We start from the raw sequence: 18241 nt of genomic DNA on the forward strand, positions 1-18241 counted from the left end.
GTGGAAAACCCAAAAGACTCCACTCCAAATCTTTTAGAACTTGTACAGGAATTCAGTAAAGTGTCCGGATATAAAATCAATGCACAGAAATCAGTTGCATTTATTTACACCAACAACAAGACAGAAGAAAGAGAAATTAAGGAGTCAATCCCATTTACAATTGCACCTAAAACCATAAGATACCTAGGAATAAACCTAACCAAAGAGGCAAAGACTCTATACTCAGAAAACTATAAAATACTCATGAAAGAAATTGAGGAAGACACGAAGAAATGGAAAAATATTCCATGCTCCTGGATTGGAAGAACAAATATTATGAAAATGCCTATGCTACCTAAAGCAATCTACAAATTTAATGCAATTCCTATCAAAGTACCATCCATCTTTTTCAAATAAATGGAACAAATAATCCCAAAATTTATATGGAACCAGAAAAGACCTCGAATAGCCAAAGAAATATTGAAAAAGAAAGCCAAAATTTGTGGCATCACAATCCTGGACTTCAAGCTCTATTACAAAGCTGTCATCATCAAGACAGTGTAGTACTGGTACAAAAACAGACACATAGATCAATGGAACAGAATAAAGAGCCCAGAAATAGACCCTCAACTCTATGGTCAGCTAATCTTTGACAAAGCAGGAAACAATGTTCAATGGAAAAACGACAGCCTCTTCAACAAATGGTGTTGGGAAAATTGGACAGCCACATGCAGAAAAATGAAATTGGACCATTTCCTTACACCACACACAAAAATAGACTCAAAATGGATGAAGGACCTCAATGTACGAAAGGAATCCATCAAAATCCTTGAGAAGAAAATAGGGAGCAACCTCTTCGACCTCAGCCATAGCAACTTCTCCCTAGGAATATTGCCAAGGCAAGGGAAGCAAGGGCAAAAACAAACTATTGGAACTTCATCAAGACCAAAAGCTTTTGCACAGCAAAGGAAACACTTAACAAAGCCGAAAGACAACTGACAGAATGGGAGAAGATATTTGCAAATGACATATCAGATAAAGGGCCAGTATCCAAAATCTATAAAGAGCTTATCAAACTCAACACCCAAAGAACAAAGAATCCAATCAAGAAATGGGTAGAGGGCATGAACAGACATTTCTGCAAAGAAGACATCCAGATGGCCAGCAGACACATGAAAAAGTGCTCCACATCATCTGGCATCAGGGAAATACAAATCAAAATCATAATGAGATACTACCTCACACCAGTCAGAATGGCTAAAATTAACAAGTCAGGAAATGACAGATGCTGGTGAGGATGCAGAGAAAGGGGAACCCTCCTACACTGTTGGTGGGAATGCAAGATGGTGCAACCAATCTGGAAAACAGCATGATAGTTCCTCAAAAAGTTGAAAATAGAGCTACCTTATTGTACTACTAGGTATTTACCCTAAATCCGAAGGGGCAAGTGCACCTGAATGTTTATAGCAACAATGTCCACAATAACCAAACAATGGAAAGAACCTAGATGTCCATCAACAGATGAATGGATAAAGAAGAAAAAAAAAAAAATATATATATATATATATATATATATATATGAAAAGAATAAATGAAACAAGATGAGATAGGGAGGGAGACAAACCATAAGAGACTCTTACTGTCACTAAACAAACTGAGTGTGACCGGGGCGACGGGGAGAGGGAGAGGGTGGTGAGGTTATGGACATTAGGGAGGGTATAGCTATGGTGAGTGCTGTGAAGACTGTAAACCTGGCAATTCACAGACCTGTACCCCTAGGGCTAATAATACATTATATGTTTATAAAAGAATAAAAAATAAATTTAAAAAACAAAAAAAATTCTACTTAAAAAATTATGGAAACTATTGAGAATTAAAACACATCTGTTCAAAACCTTTGGGATACAGCAAAAGTGGTCTTCATAGGACTGCCTTTCTAATAAATAGAAAACTCTAATAAACTCTAATAAGTAGAACTCTCTCTATAAATGAGAAAAGTCTCAAATACACAACTTAACATTACACCTAAAGGAGCTGGAGAAAGAACAATAAATAAAGCCTAAACCAAGCAAGAGATGAGAAGTAATATTAGAGCAGAACTCAGTGAAATAGAAACCAGAAGGACATTTGAATACATCAATGAAACTAGAAGCTTGTTCTTTGAAAGACTGAACACAATCAATAAACCTGTAGCCAGACTTATCAAAAAGAAAATAGAAAGGACCCAAATTAATAAAAACATGAATGAAAGAGGAGACATCATGATCAGCAACAAGGAAACACAATTTTAAGAACATATAATGAGCAACTGTATGCCAACAAATTAGGCAATCTAGAAGAGATAGATGCATGCCTGGGAACTTATAAACTAAGAAAACTGAAACAGGAGGAAATAGAAAACTTTAACAGGCCCATAACCAGCAAGGAAAATGAAACAGTAATCAATAACCTCCCAACAAACAAGAGTTCTGGGCCAGATGATTCCCAGGGGAAATCTACAAAATATTTAAAGAAGAAATAATACTTATTTTTCTCAAGCTATTTCAAAAAATAGAAATGGAAGTAATATATCCAAATTCATTCTATGAGACCAGGATTGCCTTCATCCCAAAACCAGACAAAGACCCCAGCAAAAAGGAGAATTACAGAACAATATCCTTAATGAACATGGATGTCAAAATACTTCCAAGATATGAGCCAATAGGATCCAACAGCACATTAAAAGCATTACTCACCAGGACTAAGTGGGATTTATTCCTGGGCTGCAAGGGTGGTTCAACATTCACAAATCAATCAATGTGATTTATCACAATAGTAAAAGAAGGGACAAGAACCATATGATCTTCTTATTGATGTAGAAAAAGTACTTGATAAAATATAGCATCCTTTCTTTATTAAAACTCTCCACAGTGTAGGGATAGAGGGAACGTGCCTCCATATCATAAAATTCATTTACAAAAAGCCCACAGAGAATATCACTCTCAATGGGGAAAAATAGAACTTTTCCCCTAAGGACAGGGACATGAAAGGGATGTCCACTTTCATCTCTGTTGTTCAACATAGTACTAGAGGTTCTAGCCTCCACAGTCAGACAACCAAAAGAAATAAAGGGCATTCAAATTAGCAAAATAGAAGTCAAAGTCTCACTCATCACAGATGACATGATACTTTACATGGAAAACCCAAAAGACCCCCCCCCCCAATTGTGAGAACTCATACAGCAATTCAGCAATGTGGCAGAAAATAAAATCACTACACAGAAATCAGTTGCATTTTTTACACTAACAATGAAAGATAAATTAAGGAATTAATCCTATTTGCAATTGAACCAAAAAACATAAGATTTTGGTTAGGAATAAACCTAACCGAAGAGATAAAGGATCTGTACTCTAAAAGCTACAGAACACTTATGAAAGAAATTGAGATAGACATGAAGACATGGACAAACATTCCATGTTCATGGTTTGGAAGAATAAATATTGTTAAAATATATATGCTACCCAGAGCAATCTACACATTCAATGCAATTCCTATCAAAATGAGATCAACATTTTTCACAGAGCTGGAACAAATAATCCTAAAATATGTATGGAACCAGAAAAGACACAAATAGCCAGAGGAATGTTGAAAAAGGAAACCAAAACTCATGGCATCACAATGTCTCACTCACTTCAGGCTATATTAAAAGGTTGTGATCAAGACATTATGGTACTGGCACAAAAACAGAGACATAGTTCAGTGGAAGAGAGAGAGAACAAGAAATGGAGCCTCAAATCTATGGTCAACTAATCTTTGACAGAACAGGAAAGAACATCCAATGGGAAAATGAACAGACTCTTCAATAAATGGTGCTGGGAATATTGGACAGCCACATGCAGAAGAATGAAACTGGACCAGTCTTTTAAACCATATACCAAGATAAACTCAAAATGGCTGAGACAGGAATCCCTCAGTATCCTAGAAGAGAACACAGGCAGCAACTTCTTCAATCTTGGCCACAGCAAGTTCTTGCTAGACACCTCTCCAAAGTCTAGGTAAAAAAATAAAAAATGAAATTTTGGGACTTCATCAAGATAAAAAGTTTCTGCACAGCAAATGAAACAGTCAACTTTTAAACTTTTTAGTTTAAAATCAAACTACAGAATGAGAGAAGATATTTGCAAATGACATACCTGATAAAGAGGTCTATTAAGAACTTCTCAAACCACTCACTGAAGAAAAAAATAATTGAGTCATGAAATGGGCAGAAGACATGAACAGACATTTCTCCAAAGAAGACATGTAAATAGCCAGCAAAGACGAGAAAATATGGTCCATATCACTTGCCATCAGGGAAATATAAATTGAAACCACAATGGGCTACTACCTTACAGCAGTCAGAATGACAAAATCAATGAGACAGGAAGCAACAAATGTTGATGAGAGTGTGGAGAAAGGGGAACTGTCTTACACCATTTGTGAGCATGCAAATTGGTAAAGCCACTTTGGAAAACAGTATGGAGTTTCCTCAAGAAGTCAAAAATAGAGCTACCCTATGGCCCAGGAATTGTGCTATTGGGTATTTACCTTAAAGTTACAAATGCAGTGATCTGAAGGAGCACCTATACCCCAATGTTCATAGCAGCAATGTTCACAATAGTCAAACTGTGGAGCCAGGATATCCAAGAGCAGATGAATGGTTAAATAAGGTGTAGTATATATACACAGTGTAATATTACTCAACCTCCAGAAAGGACATTTACCCTTTGCATGGATGTGGATGGAACTGGAGGGTATTATGCTGAGTGAAATAAGTCAATCAGAGAAAGAAAATTATCATATGTTTTAACACATTTGTGGGATATAGGAAACAGCCCAGAGGATCATATGAGAGAGGAGGGTAAAGTAAATTGAAGTCATCAGAGAAGGAGAAAAACCATGAGAGATTCTTAAATGTAGGAAACAAACTGAGGGCTCCTAGAGAGGATGTTAGTGAGGGGATGGAATTTGGTGATGCATATTACAGAGGGCATATGATGTGATGAGCCCTGGATATTATAACAACTGATAAAGTGTTGAACATTTCATCTGAAACTAATGATGCACTACTATGTTGGCTAATTGAATTTAAGCTAAAAAAAATACAAATCCATTACATTTTCAGGTTGTGCTTTCGTATCAGTAAGTTTGATTTGCTGACTCTAATTGTCTTCATTGGTATCAATTTTCATGTAAACGACAGTCAAGCCTTAAAAGCAGGTATGCATGGATAAGTAAATAAATAGCTCCACATTGAGGAAAGAAGAAGAAGGAGGAGGAGGAGGAGGAGGAGGAGGAGGAGGAGAAGAAGAAGAAAATGGGGAAGAAGAAGAAGGAGGAGGAGCAGGAGAGGGGGAGGGGGAGGAGGCAGGAGTAGAAGAAGAAGAGGAAGAAACCCGAGGAATAGCACCAGCTTCTTCAACTCTGTGCCCTCCCAGTTGCATTGACATTTACTTTTGAAGCAAATCCTAATTAAAATGACTGAATCATTAATCAAAATTATTGCTAGACAGACTCTGCAGAAAAATTTTAAGAGCTCAGTGCAGTACATCTCTGGTCCATTCCACTTCTTCAAAGCTTAGCAATTTTAAGACACAACTTCTAGCCAGAATAAGGACAAATAGCAATGTACTTCCTACTTCAAGATAATTCTTATCACATGGTTAGTTTCTTGGAAATTTCTTCCTGCCCTGTAGCTACAGCAGAATTTCTTGTATTAATATAAATCTAGGGGCGCCTGGGTGGCTCAGTGGTTTAAAGCCGCTGCCTTCAGCTCAGGTCATGATTGCAGGGTCCTGGGATCAAGCCCCGCATGGGGCTCTCTGCTCAGCAGGGTGCCTGCTTCCTTCTCTCTCTCTCTCCTGCCTCTCTGCCTACTTGTGATCTCTCTCTGTGAAATAAATAAATAAAATCTTTAAAAAATATATAAATCTAATTTCACTTTAGAATATGACTGGTAAGTTGCTTACTGTCCAGCACAGATACTTATCACCTCCCTTTTTGTTTGAATTTTTTAAGTTCTTTTTTTTTTAATTTATTTTTGGCATAACAGTATTCATTATTTTTATTTTTTCACCACACCCAATGCTCCATGCAATCTGCGCCCTCTATAATACCCACCACCTGGTACCCCAACCTCCCACCCACCCGCCAATTCAAACCCCTCAGATTGTTTTTCAGAGTCCATAGTCTCTCATGATTCACCTCCCCTTCCAATTTACCCCAACTCCCTTCTCCTCTCTAACTCCCCATGTCCTCCATGCTATTTGTTATGCTCCACAAATAAGTGAAACCATATGATAATTGACTCTCTCTGCTTGACTCAGCATAATCTCTTCCAGTCCCGTCCATGTTGCTACAAATGTTGGATATTGGTCCTTTCTGATGGAGGCATAATACTCCATAGTGTATATGGACCACATCTTCCTTATCCATTCATCCATTGAAGGGCATCTTGGTTCTTTCCATGGCCATTGGTGCTATAAACATTGGGGTACAGATGGCCCTTCTTTTCACTACATATGTATCTTTGGGGTAAATACCCAGGAGTGCAATTGCAGGGTCTTAGGGAAGTTCTATTTTTAATTTATTGAGGAATCTCCACACTGTTCTCCAAAGAGGCTGCACCAACTTGCATTCCCACCAACAGTGTAAGAGGGTTCCCTTTTCTCCACATCCCCTCCAACACATGTTGTTTCCTATCTTGTTAATTTTGGCCATTCTAACTGGTGTAAGGTGATATCTCAATATGGTTTTAATTCGAATCTCCCTGAGGGCTAGTGATGATGAACATTTTTTCATGTGTCTGATAGCCATTTGTATGTCTTGATTGGAGAAGTGTCTGTTCATATCTTCTGCCCATTTTTTGATATGCTTGTCTGTTTTGTGTGTGTTGAGTTTAAGGAGTTCATTATAGATCCTGGATATCAACCTTTTGTCTGTACTGTCATTTGCAAATATCTTCTCCCATTCCGTGGGTTTCCTCTTTGTTTTTTTTTTTTTTTTTTTTTTTTTTTTTTTTTTTTTTTTTTTTTGACTGTTTCTTTTGCTGTGCAGAAGCTTTTGATTTTGATGAAGTCCCAAAAGTTTATTTTCGCTTTTATTTCCTTTGCCTTTGGAGACATATCTTGAAAGAAGTTGCTGTGGCTGATATCGAAGAGATTACTGCCTATGTACTGCCTTTGTTTGCATTTTTTAAAAGGAGTTAAGTTATTTTAAATATTATTAGGGATAACATAACATGAGATTTATTTGTCTGCAAAATACCTTTGTAAAATTAACTCTGAAAAGTTATAATTTTTATTCATTAATTCTAACTTAACTACAGGGTCCCTACTCCTTAATTCTGTAAAAAGTCTTCTAGCAAAAATAAAACCTTAAATTCAAAAAAAGAATTAAATAAATAAATAAAAGTCTCTGCCTTCTTCTATGTGGTAGAAAAACCAGTTATGTTTCTTGCTCTTAAGAGTAATGGCTTTATGAAAAAGAAGTCATATAATGCCCAGGGCCTAGCACTTCAGGCAGTGTCTCTGGTGTGTGCAGCATTTGCTCTGCTATCATGTTTTGGCTTTTCTATCCAATGGATCAGTTGTCTGCAGAGGCTTTCCTTACTTGCTGTGGATAGTGTTTGATCTTTGGCCAGAATGTTGTGAGTTTTAACTAGGTGTGCTCTCATCTGCTTGTTAAATGAAAATGGATACTGCTTTCTCTAGAACTGAAGCCCTGCAAAACTCTCTGGTCAAAAGATGTCGTGTGGGCAAGGTTTTCTGCTGGTCCTCTGGGGAGGGAGTCTTATGTACTGGGCCTGAGGCAAGCTTGACTGAGAAGGGTGGTCTGCCCAGAGCAAAGGGGTATGGAACTTGGGATAAGTACGTTAGGCAGTTTGTGTTGGCATTTTGCTGCTTCCCACAGGTAGCTCTGTGTTTATTGTGAGTATTCAAGTGTGAGAAATGGCACCAGCCATCTCTGCTGTCCCTGGAGAGGCATCTCTGAACACTGCCTCTCAAGGAAGCACTCTGAGAAGAGTGAATAATCTCTCTACTTGTGTCCCAGCTTTTTTCAGATCACTTGCTTCCAGGTTTTTTGTCTATCTTTTCACCAGGAGCAGTGCAGGGCCTTCCAGGCTCTCTCCCAGCCAATCATGCTGACCTTCGAAACTACAGTCTTTATATTTTTTTTAATTTAAATTCAATTATCCAAAAACTCCAGTATTCAGAGATGTGATGTGGGCAAGGCTTTTTGCTGTTCTTCTGGGGGAGGAGCCTGACAAGTCTCGCTGAGTTCTTCTACTTTTCTTTCCAGCCTGGTGAGCATCTTTGCAATCATTAATTTAAATTCCTTATCAGACATATTGCTTATATCCATTTCATTTAGTTATTTTTCTGAAGTTTTGTCTTACTTTTTCTTTTAAAGCATATTACTCTGACTCTACCATTTGCTTGACTCTCTGTGTTTGTTTTTATGGATTAAGCAGAACAGCTACTTCTCTTAAATGTAAAGGAATCTCCTTGTGTAGTATATGTGTATACATGTCAAGCTTGCCTCAGGCCCAACACATAATACTCCCTCCCCAGAGGACCAGCAGAAACCCTTGCCCACACCACATCTTTTGACCAGAGAGTTTTGCAGGGCTTCAGTATATGAGTATACATCCCCTTTGTAGTATATGTGTGTTTAGTGACTTTTCTGGTTGGGTGAAGCTGTGGCTGGTATGGGCTGGAGGTTCTGGGGCCCTCCACATTATTAGCACCTTGGAAGGGCAGCTAAAGTTGAAGTGGGTGCAGAGCATGTTGATCAGTGCAGCCCCTGGGTTCTTCATGCTTTGGGTGTCCTGGCAAGACAGCTAAGGCTAAAGTAGGTGTAAACTAGGGTGTCCCAGTGCTCTCCCCATAGATGGTGTCCTGGAGGGATCCTAGAGCTGAGGTGACATGTGGCCTGGGAGTTCCCATGGCTCTCCATGCAGCAAGTACCCAGGCAGTACAACTAAAGCTGAAGTGGATGTAGGCTGGGAGATCCTAGGGCTTTTTGTGAATAATGCAACCTGAAGTACAGCTGAAGCTTAAATGTATGCAAGCCAGGGTGTCCTGGAATGGTCTGTACAGAGGATATACTAGTGGAGTGGTTGGCACTGAGGTGGTACAAAGCCCAGGAGGTCCCTGTGGTCCTGACAGAATAGCTAAAAGTAAAGTGGGTGCAAGCTGGGAGGACCTGGAGCTCTATGCACAGAAGGTATATTGTCAGGATAGCTGAAGCTAAAGTGGATCCAAAGTGATGTGGGCCTGGAATGTTCTGGTGTGCTTTGCACCTGTGGCCACTTGGGGGGGCTGGCTATGGTTGATATGGGCCCAGGGCTTCTAACTAGGGTTTTCTGAGGCAGCAAGCCAGCTATAGAAACCAGACCCTGCTCTTACCTGTTCTTTTAACATGGAGGGAGAGCATAAACCCAAACGTTCTCCAGTGCTTCTGACTTAGAATTCTTTCAGCTCCTTTGGCCTTTGAAATTACACCTTTCTTTTGTGCCCCAAAGCTACCAGGGCTGGTGTAGGCTTGTGGACCAAGGGATCACTGAGGCGGCAAGCTAGCTATGCATCAGGATGTTGCTTCATTTTGCACTTTCAAGGTGGAGTGAACTAAACCATGCATTTCTCCAGTTTTTCTGACCTGGAGCAGCTCTTCCATCATTTGGCCGAGTTCTAGTGCTGTATCTTTTATATATGGTAGTTGCTTTTTTAAACCAGTTTGTGTGTGTGTGTGTGTGTTTTCCCTGTGCCCGAGGACGGAGGACTCTGTTCCTCGTACCTTAGTACTATCACTTTTCAATGCTATTTGCAGTGTCAGGAGTGGGAGTTCCCTATATTACAATGTGTTCATCTCTTTTTTCTCTTTGGCCATTATATCTTTTGTTGTGTAGAGGCAGTTCAGTCAGCCCTAAGTCCTTCTTCAAGAGGAATTGTTCTATAAATCAGTGTAATTTGGTATGTTCCCTGAAGGAGGTAAGTTCAGGGTCTTCCTATGTAGTCATCTTGGACAAGACACTGTCTCTAGGAATTTAGCCATTTATTCTAGGTTGTTTAGTATGTTGTCACATAATAACATAGTGAAAAATATTTTATAGTGAAAAATATTTTCATAGTGGAAAATATTTTATTTATTTTTATTTATTAAAATATTGTTGAAAGACAATGTTACATTAGTTTTAGGTGTACAATATAGTGTCTGGACAACTATATTCTCACTGCAAGTGTAGTTACCATCTGTCTCCATACAATGTTAGCACAATACCACTGACTATATTCCCTATGCTATGCGTTTCATCCCCATGACTTATTTTTTTCATAACTGAAGGGCTTGTATTTTCCACTTCCCTTCACCCATTTTGCCCACTCTCCCCTCTAACAACCACCAATTTGCTCTTGGTATTTATGGGCTTATTTCTGCTTTGTTTATTTTTGTTTTGTTTTGTTTTTTAGATTCTACATATAAATAAAATTATATAGTACTTGTCTTTCTCTGTCTCAATTATTTATGGTCTCACTTGTTTACGGTTTTAGACTGTGTTTGGAAGGACACACTTTATAGCACTGCCAAGTCATGTGAAATGAAATCCTATCCCTTTCCTCCAAATTCCCCCTCTATTGGCAATTCTGGTTATTTTTCCTGAGTTCATATTATTCTCATACTTACCAGCACTATAGCATTGGGCAAACTAACACCTGGGCATCTTCCCTACCTGTCTGTTTCATGCTGGCTTTATCCAATATTAACTCTTTAAGAGTTAATTGGCTGTCCCAATTTACCCATTGTTCAAATTTTTAGAAGCAATCAGCATGGTAGCTGTTTCTAAGGCTACCTTGGAGTTTGTTGGCAGTTAAATATATTTCCTTTCCTTTTTTTTTTCTTTTTTTTTCTTCCATAACTTATTTTATTGTATTTTTTTCTTTTTTTTATTTATTTTTTATTTTTTATAAATATATATTTTTATCCCCAGGGGTACAGGTCTGTGAATCACCAGGTTTACACACTTCACAGCACTCACCAAAGCACATACCCTCCCCAATGTCCATAATCCCACCCCCTTCTCCCAAACCCCCTCCCCACAGCAACCCTCAGATTGTTTTGTGAGATTAAGAGTCACTTATGGTTTGTCTCCCTCCCAATCCCACCTTGTTTTATTGATTCTTCTCCTACCCACTTAAACCCCCATGTTGCATCACCACTTCCTCATATCAGGGAGATCATATGATAGTTGTCTTTCCCTGCTTGACTTATTTTGCTAAGCATGATACGCTCTAGTTCCATCCATGTTGTGGCAAATGGCAAGATTTCATTTCTTTTGATGGCTGCATAGTATTCCATTGTGTATATATACCACATCTTCTTGATCCATTCATCTGTTGATGGACATCTAGGTTCTTTCCATAGTTTGGCTATTGTGGACATTGCTGCTATAAACATTCGGGTGCACGTGCCCCTTTGGATCACTACATTTGTATCTTTAGGGTAAATACCCAATAGTGCAATTGCTGGGTCATAGGGCAGTTCTATTTTCAACATTTTGAGGAACCTCCATGCTGTTTTCCAGAGTGGCTGCACCAGCTTGCATTCCCACCAACAGTGTAGGAGGGTTCCCCTTTCTCCGCATCCTCGCCAGCATCTGTCATTTCCTGACTTGTTGATTTTAGCCATTCTGACTGGTGTGAGGTGATATCTCATTGTGGTTTTGATTTGTATTTCCCTGATGCCGAGTGATATGGAGCACTTTTTCATGTGTCTGTTGGCCATCTGGATGTCTTCTTTGCAGAAATGTCTGTTCATGTCCTCTGCCCATTTCTTGATTGGATTATTTGTTCTTTGGGTGTTGAGTTTGCTAAGTTCTTTATAGATTCTGGACACTAGTCCTTTATCTGATATGTCATTTGCAAATATCTTCTCCCATTCTGTCAGTTGTCTTTTGATTTTGTTAACTGTTTCCTTTGCTGTGCAAAAGCTTTTGATCTTGATGAAATCCCAATAGTTCATTTTTTCCCTTGCTTCCCTTGCCTTTAGCGTTGTTCCTAGGAAGATGTTGCTGTGGCAGAGGTCGAAGAGGTTGCTGCCTGTGTTGTCCTCAAGGATTTTGATGGATTCCTTTTGCACATTGAGGTCCTTCATCCATTTTGAGTCTATTTTTGTGTGTGGTGTAAGGAAATGGTCCAATTTCATTTTTCTGCATGTGGCTGTCCAATTTTCCCAGCACCATTTATTGAAGAGGCTGTCTTTTTTCCATTGGACATTCTTTCCTGCTTTGTCAAAGATTAGTTGACCATAGAGTTGAGGGTCTATTTCTGGGCTCTCTATTCTGTTCCATTGATCTATGTGTCTGTTTTTGTGCCAGTACCATGCTGTCTTGATGATGACAGCTTTGTAATAGAGCTCGAAGTCCAGGATTGTGATGCCACAAATTTTGGCTTTCTTTTTCAATATCTCTTTGGCTATTCGAGGTCTTTTCTGGTTCCATATAAATTTTAGAATTATTTGTTCCATTTCTTTGAAAAAGATGGATGGTACATTGATAGGAATTGCATTAAATGTGTAGATTGCTTTAGGTAGCATAGACATTTTCACAATATTTATTCTTCCAATCCAAGAGCATGGAACATTTTTCCATTTCTTTGTGTCTTCCTCAATTTCTTTCATGAGTACTTTATAGTTTTCTGAGTATAGATTCTGTGTCTCTTTGGTTAGGTTTATTCCTAGGTATCTTATGGTTTTGGATGCAATTGTAAATGGGATTGACTCCTTAATATCTCTTTCTTCTGTCTTGCTGTTGGTGTAGAGAAATGCAACTGATTTCTGTGCATTGATTTTATATCCTGACACTTTACTGAATTCCTGTATAAGTTCTAGCAGTTTTGGAGTGGAGTCTTTTGGGTTTTCCACATATAGTATCATATCATCTGCGAAGAGTGATAATTTGACTTCTTCTTTTCCGATTTGGATGCCTTTCATTTCCTTTTGTTGTCTGATTGCTGAGTCTAGGACCTCTAGTACTATGTTGAATAGCAGTGGTGATAATGGACATCCCTGCCGTGTTCCTGACCTTAGCGGAAAAACTTTCAGTTTTTCTCCATTGAGAATGATATTTGCGGTGGGTTTTTCATAGATGGCTTTGATGATATTGAGGTATGTGCCCTCTATCCCTACACTTTGAAGAGTTTTGATCAGGAAGGGATGCTGTACTTTGTCAAATGCTTTTTCAGCATCTATTGAGAGTATCATATGGTTCTTGTTCTTTCTTTTATTGATGTGTTGTATCACATTGACTGATTTGCGGATGTTGAACCAACCTTGCAGCCCTGGAATAAATCCCACTTGGTCGTGGTGAATAATCTTTTTAATGTACTGTTGAATCCTATTGGCTAGTATTTTGTTGAGTATTTTCGCATCTGTGTTCATCAAGGATATCGGTCTATAGCTCTCTTTTTTGGTGGGATCCTTGTCTGGTTTTGGGATCAAGGTGATGCTGGCCTCATAAAATGAGTTTGGAAGTTTTCCTTCCATTTCTATTTTTTGGAACAGTTTCAGGAGAATAGGAATTAGTTCTTCTTTAAATGTTTGGTAGAATTCCCCCGGGAAGCCGTCTGGCCCTGGGCTTTTGTTTGTTTGGAGATTTTTAATGACTGTTTCAATCTCCTTACTGGTTATGGTCCTTTTTTTTTCTTAAGTGCTTTGACTTTTAGTAATGTACTGTAATTGCTTTATGGGAATTACTGGACACTTAGACATGATTAACATGTGTTTAGAAAAGTTAGGAAAATACTGAATATTTTTTGGTCATGTGCCTCAAGAGTGATTAAGACACTAGGAAGTCTTGCAGTATATGTATTAATGGGGCCTCTGAGATTATGTATTAATTCACTCAAAGGGACCAATACAATTGGAGCTAATTTCTCTTGTAGTTGAGTACTAGTGAGAAGTTAAGAGATCTAAAGAAAGAGGGCCCATTATATTGTCATCATTAGCTTCATATTGTCTTTTTTTTTAAGATTTTATTTATTTTTTGACAGAGAGAGATCAGAAGCAAGCAGAGAGGCAGGTAGAAAGAGAGGAGGAAGCAGGCTCCCTGCTGAGCAGAGAGCCCGATGCGGGGCTCAATCCCTGGACCCTAAGATCATGACCTGAGCCAAAGGCAGTGGCCTAACCCACTGAGCCACCCAGGCGCCCCGAGCTTCATATTGTCTTAATTAGCTTTCTAATCAGCCTTGACAGGCAATATCCACTTTATTATACTAGAATTGGTACATGTAATGTATGCCAATTTATCATCCAAACTGTTTAATAACTGTAATTTAGTGTGGTTTATATTTATGTTAGAATACCAAACTATGTGCTAAGAGGTTGGAATTCTCACATGCAAACTAGGCACAAATTTAGTACACTCTCTGTAACTGTTTAATCTGATGGCAATAAATATATCTCTCCCCAATTCATTTGCTAATTTTCCCTCTTCAAATTTTCAATCAAATTTCTGTTTGATTTTCAAGTTTTTACAATGCTTATGTCTAGAAATAATAAAGATAAAATGTCTTCTCTTTTTACATCATATTCTAATTATAAAAGCAATACTTAATATTTTGAAGAAATTTTCGAATAAAGAAAATAAATCACTTATAATCCTCTCACATAGAATAATTCTCTTATTAATATTTTGATGTATCTATTTCTTAGCATTTTTTCTAAATTTATATATAGACTTTCTTCCACAAAATTGGGATTACATTATATAGAGTCTGTATCCCTTTTTCTTTTAGCATTATATTGTGAGCATTTCCCACATCCTAAAATTTTAAAATAATGTGATTTTTATTGGCAAATTATATTTAATTAAATGTGATAACTATTTTTAGTCAGAATTTACACATCTCTTTTCTGCTGTCAATATCATTTTTTAAATTTAATATATGTGCTTAAAACTTATCTCCAACTAATCCTCCATATAAATTATCTAAACCTCTGGTGACACCTCTTCTTTGCTCATCTGTTGTGAATATCTGAATATTCTAAAATAAAGTGGTAATAGATGTAGAAAGAGAAGAGAGAAAATTGAAGCAGTGGCAGGAAATACTCATCAGGTTTGCTATAAATTGGGAATTGTTATTAACCATCTGTGGCCTTAAAAAAAGGTGTAATAATAGTGGAAATATTTATAATGATTGAGTAAAAAAAGAGATTCATTTATTGTTTTAAAAATGCATTTTTGGGCACCTGGGTGGCTCAGTCAGTTCAGTGTCTGCCTTCAGCTTAAGTCATGATTCCAGGGTCCTGGGATTGAACCTGGCATCAGACTCACTGCTCAGTGAGGAGCCTGCTTCTCCCTCTCCCCCTCCTGCTGCTTCCCCTGTTTGTGCTCTCTTTCTGTGTCAAATAAATAAATAAAATCCTTTAAAAAGTGAAAATTCATTTTGACATCATCAAGAAATAAAATGTCTATTGTTAATGTCTTGGTACTAAGAAAAAGACTGTTTGGGGTATTTCTTTGCTACCTATTGTTGATCCTTTACCCTTTCATTCTCTATCTTCCTAAAGCCATGGGAATAAAGAAGAGTTCTCCTGCAGAGGAATACAACTTGCTGTGGACTGGTTTCTAGACAAAGGCCATAAAGATATTACTGTATTTGTGCCTGCATGGAGAAAAGAGCAATCCCGCCCTGATGCACCAATTACAGGTACTATTTCAAATAGGACATTTCTTCTCATCCAGAGGAAAAGCTAACAAGATAGTTTTGGGAGAGGTTGATTGTCCCAACATAATTATTTTTCTAAGTTTATTAAGTATCTTAAAATGTCTTGTATTAAGTAGATTTTTAAACATTATTTTTCCTAATCCAAATAAAACCATTATTATGCTGTGGCATATGGCAGTTAAATTGAGACAACTTCAATTTAGCAAGTAATAAAGCAAGCTGTTGAAAAACAAAGGAGTGCTTTCTATTTGACAATATACTTCAGACTAAAGGGGGATGAACATGGTTATGAGTGTGACTGTGTTTTCCAAAAGAATAAAGAAACCATGATAGAAAATGGATCACATTCTGTACCAGAGGAGTGATTATGAGATTTGCAAAATATAAGGTAAAATATATATAGAGAAAAGTCCCATTACAGTCAGAACCAACTTATCCATGAAACACAGCAGGCCCATTGCCCATGGCCATGATACATTTAGGATCCTACAAAGATGTTTTGAAGCACAGGCAAGATGTCATAGTAAGAGGACCCTAAGCTCACCCCATGCCATGTTTGCAACTAGATATCACTCACATTCATGTCAATAAACAAAAGTGATCTGAAGACTGGCAGAACAACTCCATAATTAAATGTAGAGAAGAAGCCACATCAGAGAGGTTAGGAAGGGCAGAAATGGTAGTTTAGTCTGGAGCAGCCTGAAAGAGGGAGGGAACTATGGTTGCAGAGAGGGAAAAGCACCAGGGAGCCCACACAGGGAAAACAAATCCCCATAATGTCTGTCTTTGAATATCAGAGGGGCTGAATTCTGTGAGTTTATATAACCAGCAAGACTTTGAGCCTAAAGCTTTAAAAGTCCACTGACTCAGCCAGCAATGGGTGAGCTGGGAGGGCAAGTGATAGCTGGGTCTCCATCCTTAAAGAGACATCAGCCCAAGGAGAGGCAATATAGAAGCAACATCTTACAAAACAGGAGGAAGATTTGTCTATACTGATTTTGGAGAATGTTGGGGGACATCTCTGGGAGCAAAGGAACTGACAGTCACCATTTTCATTCCCCACCCTCCAACATAAACAGAACCACCTACAGGAGGCTGTACTGCAAAGACACTTGTTACCTAACCTCCTAGCAGTGTGCCCTGCCCAGGAGTTCTCTTGAGGACTTGCTTTTCCTAAGTCTTCTGGCCTTGGCCCTAGGCTTAGTGCAAATTTTGTTAATGCCACAGGTGCCCCACCAAGTCAGCCATGTGCACATATATCCTGTGCCTCAAACACCACAATCAGTACCTGGTCGCTGCACACATGGATGGCAAACACCTCTGGCTGCTGCCACAGTTGTGTGCTGCAACCCTGTCATCACACTTTGAGAAACTGGCTTAGGTAAGTACACATTTTAGTAATGTCACATATGCCCTGCCCACATGACACCAGCCACCTTGACTTTCAGCCGCTGATTGCACAGCCAGCAGGTGTTCCTTTCTACCACCTCGGCCACATGCCCAGCTCCCAGCCACTGCCACTAACACGTGCTATGCCTTTGGTCACAAATGTACTTTGAGGGATCTGACTCACTAAAAATTTTGCTAACACTGCTACCTAACCCTGAACCCTTGTACAGTCTCATCCCCTCAGGGATGGCCTACCTGGGTCTCACTAACACCACAAAGAGCAAGCACAGCCCACAGCAGGCACAGAATCAGTGCAGAAGCTTAGACTGAAAGGGAAAGCTACTCAAACACAATAGCCAGATGCAAACAACACACATGGGAAAATCCCATGAAGTGCCAGGTTCTGATGAATATCAGATGAATATCAGTGCTGGACACTACAGGATCTCCTCTTTATAAAGCCACTACTTTCAGGAGCAGAGAGCAGAGCTGACTCTTCTAACACAAAGGAACAGGTAAACAAAATGAGGAGACAGACAAATTTGTCCCAAATGAAAGAATAGGAGAAAATCACTAAGCAAAACAGAAATAAGTAGTATACCTGATAGAGAATTTAAAGCAATGTTCATAAAAGTGTGCACTGGACTTGACACAAGAGTGGACAATATCAGTGAGACCTTTAACAAAGAGATTTTTAAAAAGAACCAATCAGAGACGAAGAACTCAATAAATGAAATTATGCAGAAATCAATGGCTTTCTTATACTCTAACAATGAAAATACAGAAAGGGAAATTAGAGAATCGATTCCATTTAATATAGCACCAAGAACCATAGATACCTGGGAATAAACCTAACCAAAGAGGTAAAGGATCGGTACTTGAGGAACTACAGAACACTCATGAAAGAAATTGAAGAAGACACAAAAAGTTGGAAGACCATTCTATGCTCTTGGATCGGAAGAATAAACATTGTTAAAATATTTATACTGCCTAGAGCAATCTATACTTTTAATGCCATTCGATCAAAATTCCACCGGTATTCTTCAAAGAGCTGGAGCAAATAATCCAAAATTTGTATGGAATCAGAAGAGACCCCGATTTGCTAAGGAAATGTTGAAAAACAAAATTAAAAC

At 38.5% G+C, this 18241-nt stretch overlaps 1 protein-coding gene across 1 annotated transcript in view; it reads left to right on the forward strand.

Moving 5' to 3' along the window:
* ZC3H12B (zinc finger CCCH-type containing 12B) overlaps positions 1–18241 on the forward strand; it is a 630352-nt gene that overhangs the window by 588595 nt on the left and 23516 nt on the right. The window contains exon 4 of the mRNA XM_059157316.1: positions 15562–15701. Within this exon, the coding sequence (XP_059013299.1) occupies positions 15562–15701 (140 nt within the window). The remainder of the gene's footprint in view (positions 1–15561; positions 15702–18241) is intronic.

The sequence above is a fragment of the Mustela lutreola genome, chromosome X (assembly GCF_030435805.1).
Source record: "Mustela lutreola isolate mMusLut2 chromosome X, mMusLut2.pri, whole genome shotgun sequence".
Taxonomy (NCBI): domain Eukaryota; kingdom Metazoa; phylum Chordata; class Mammalia; order Carnivora; family Mustelidae; genus Mustela; species Mustela lutreola.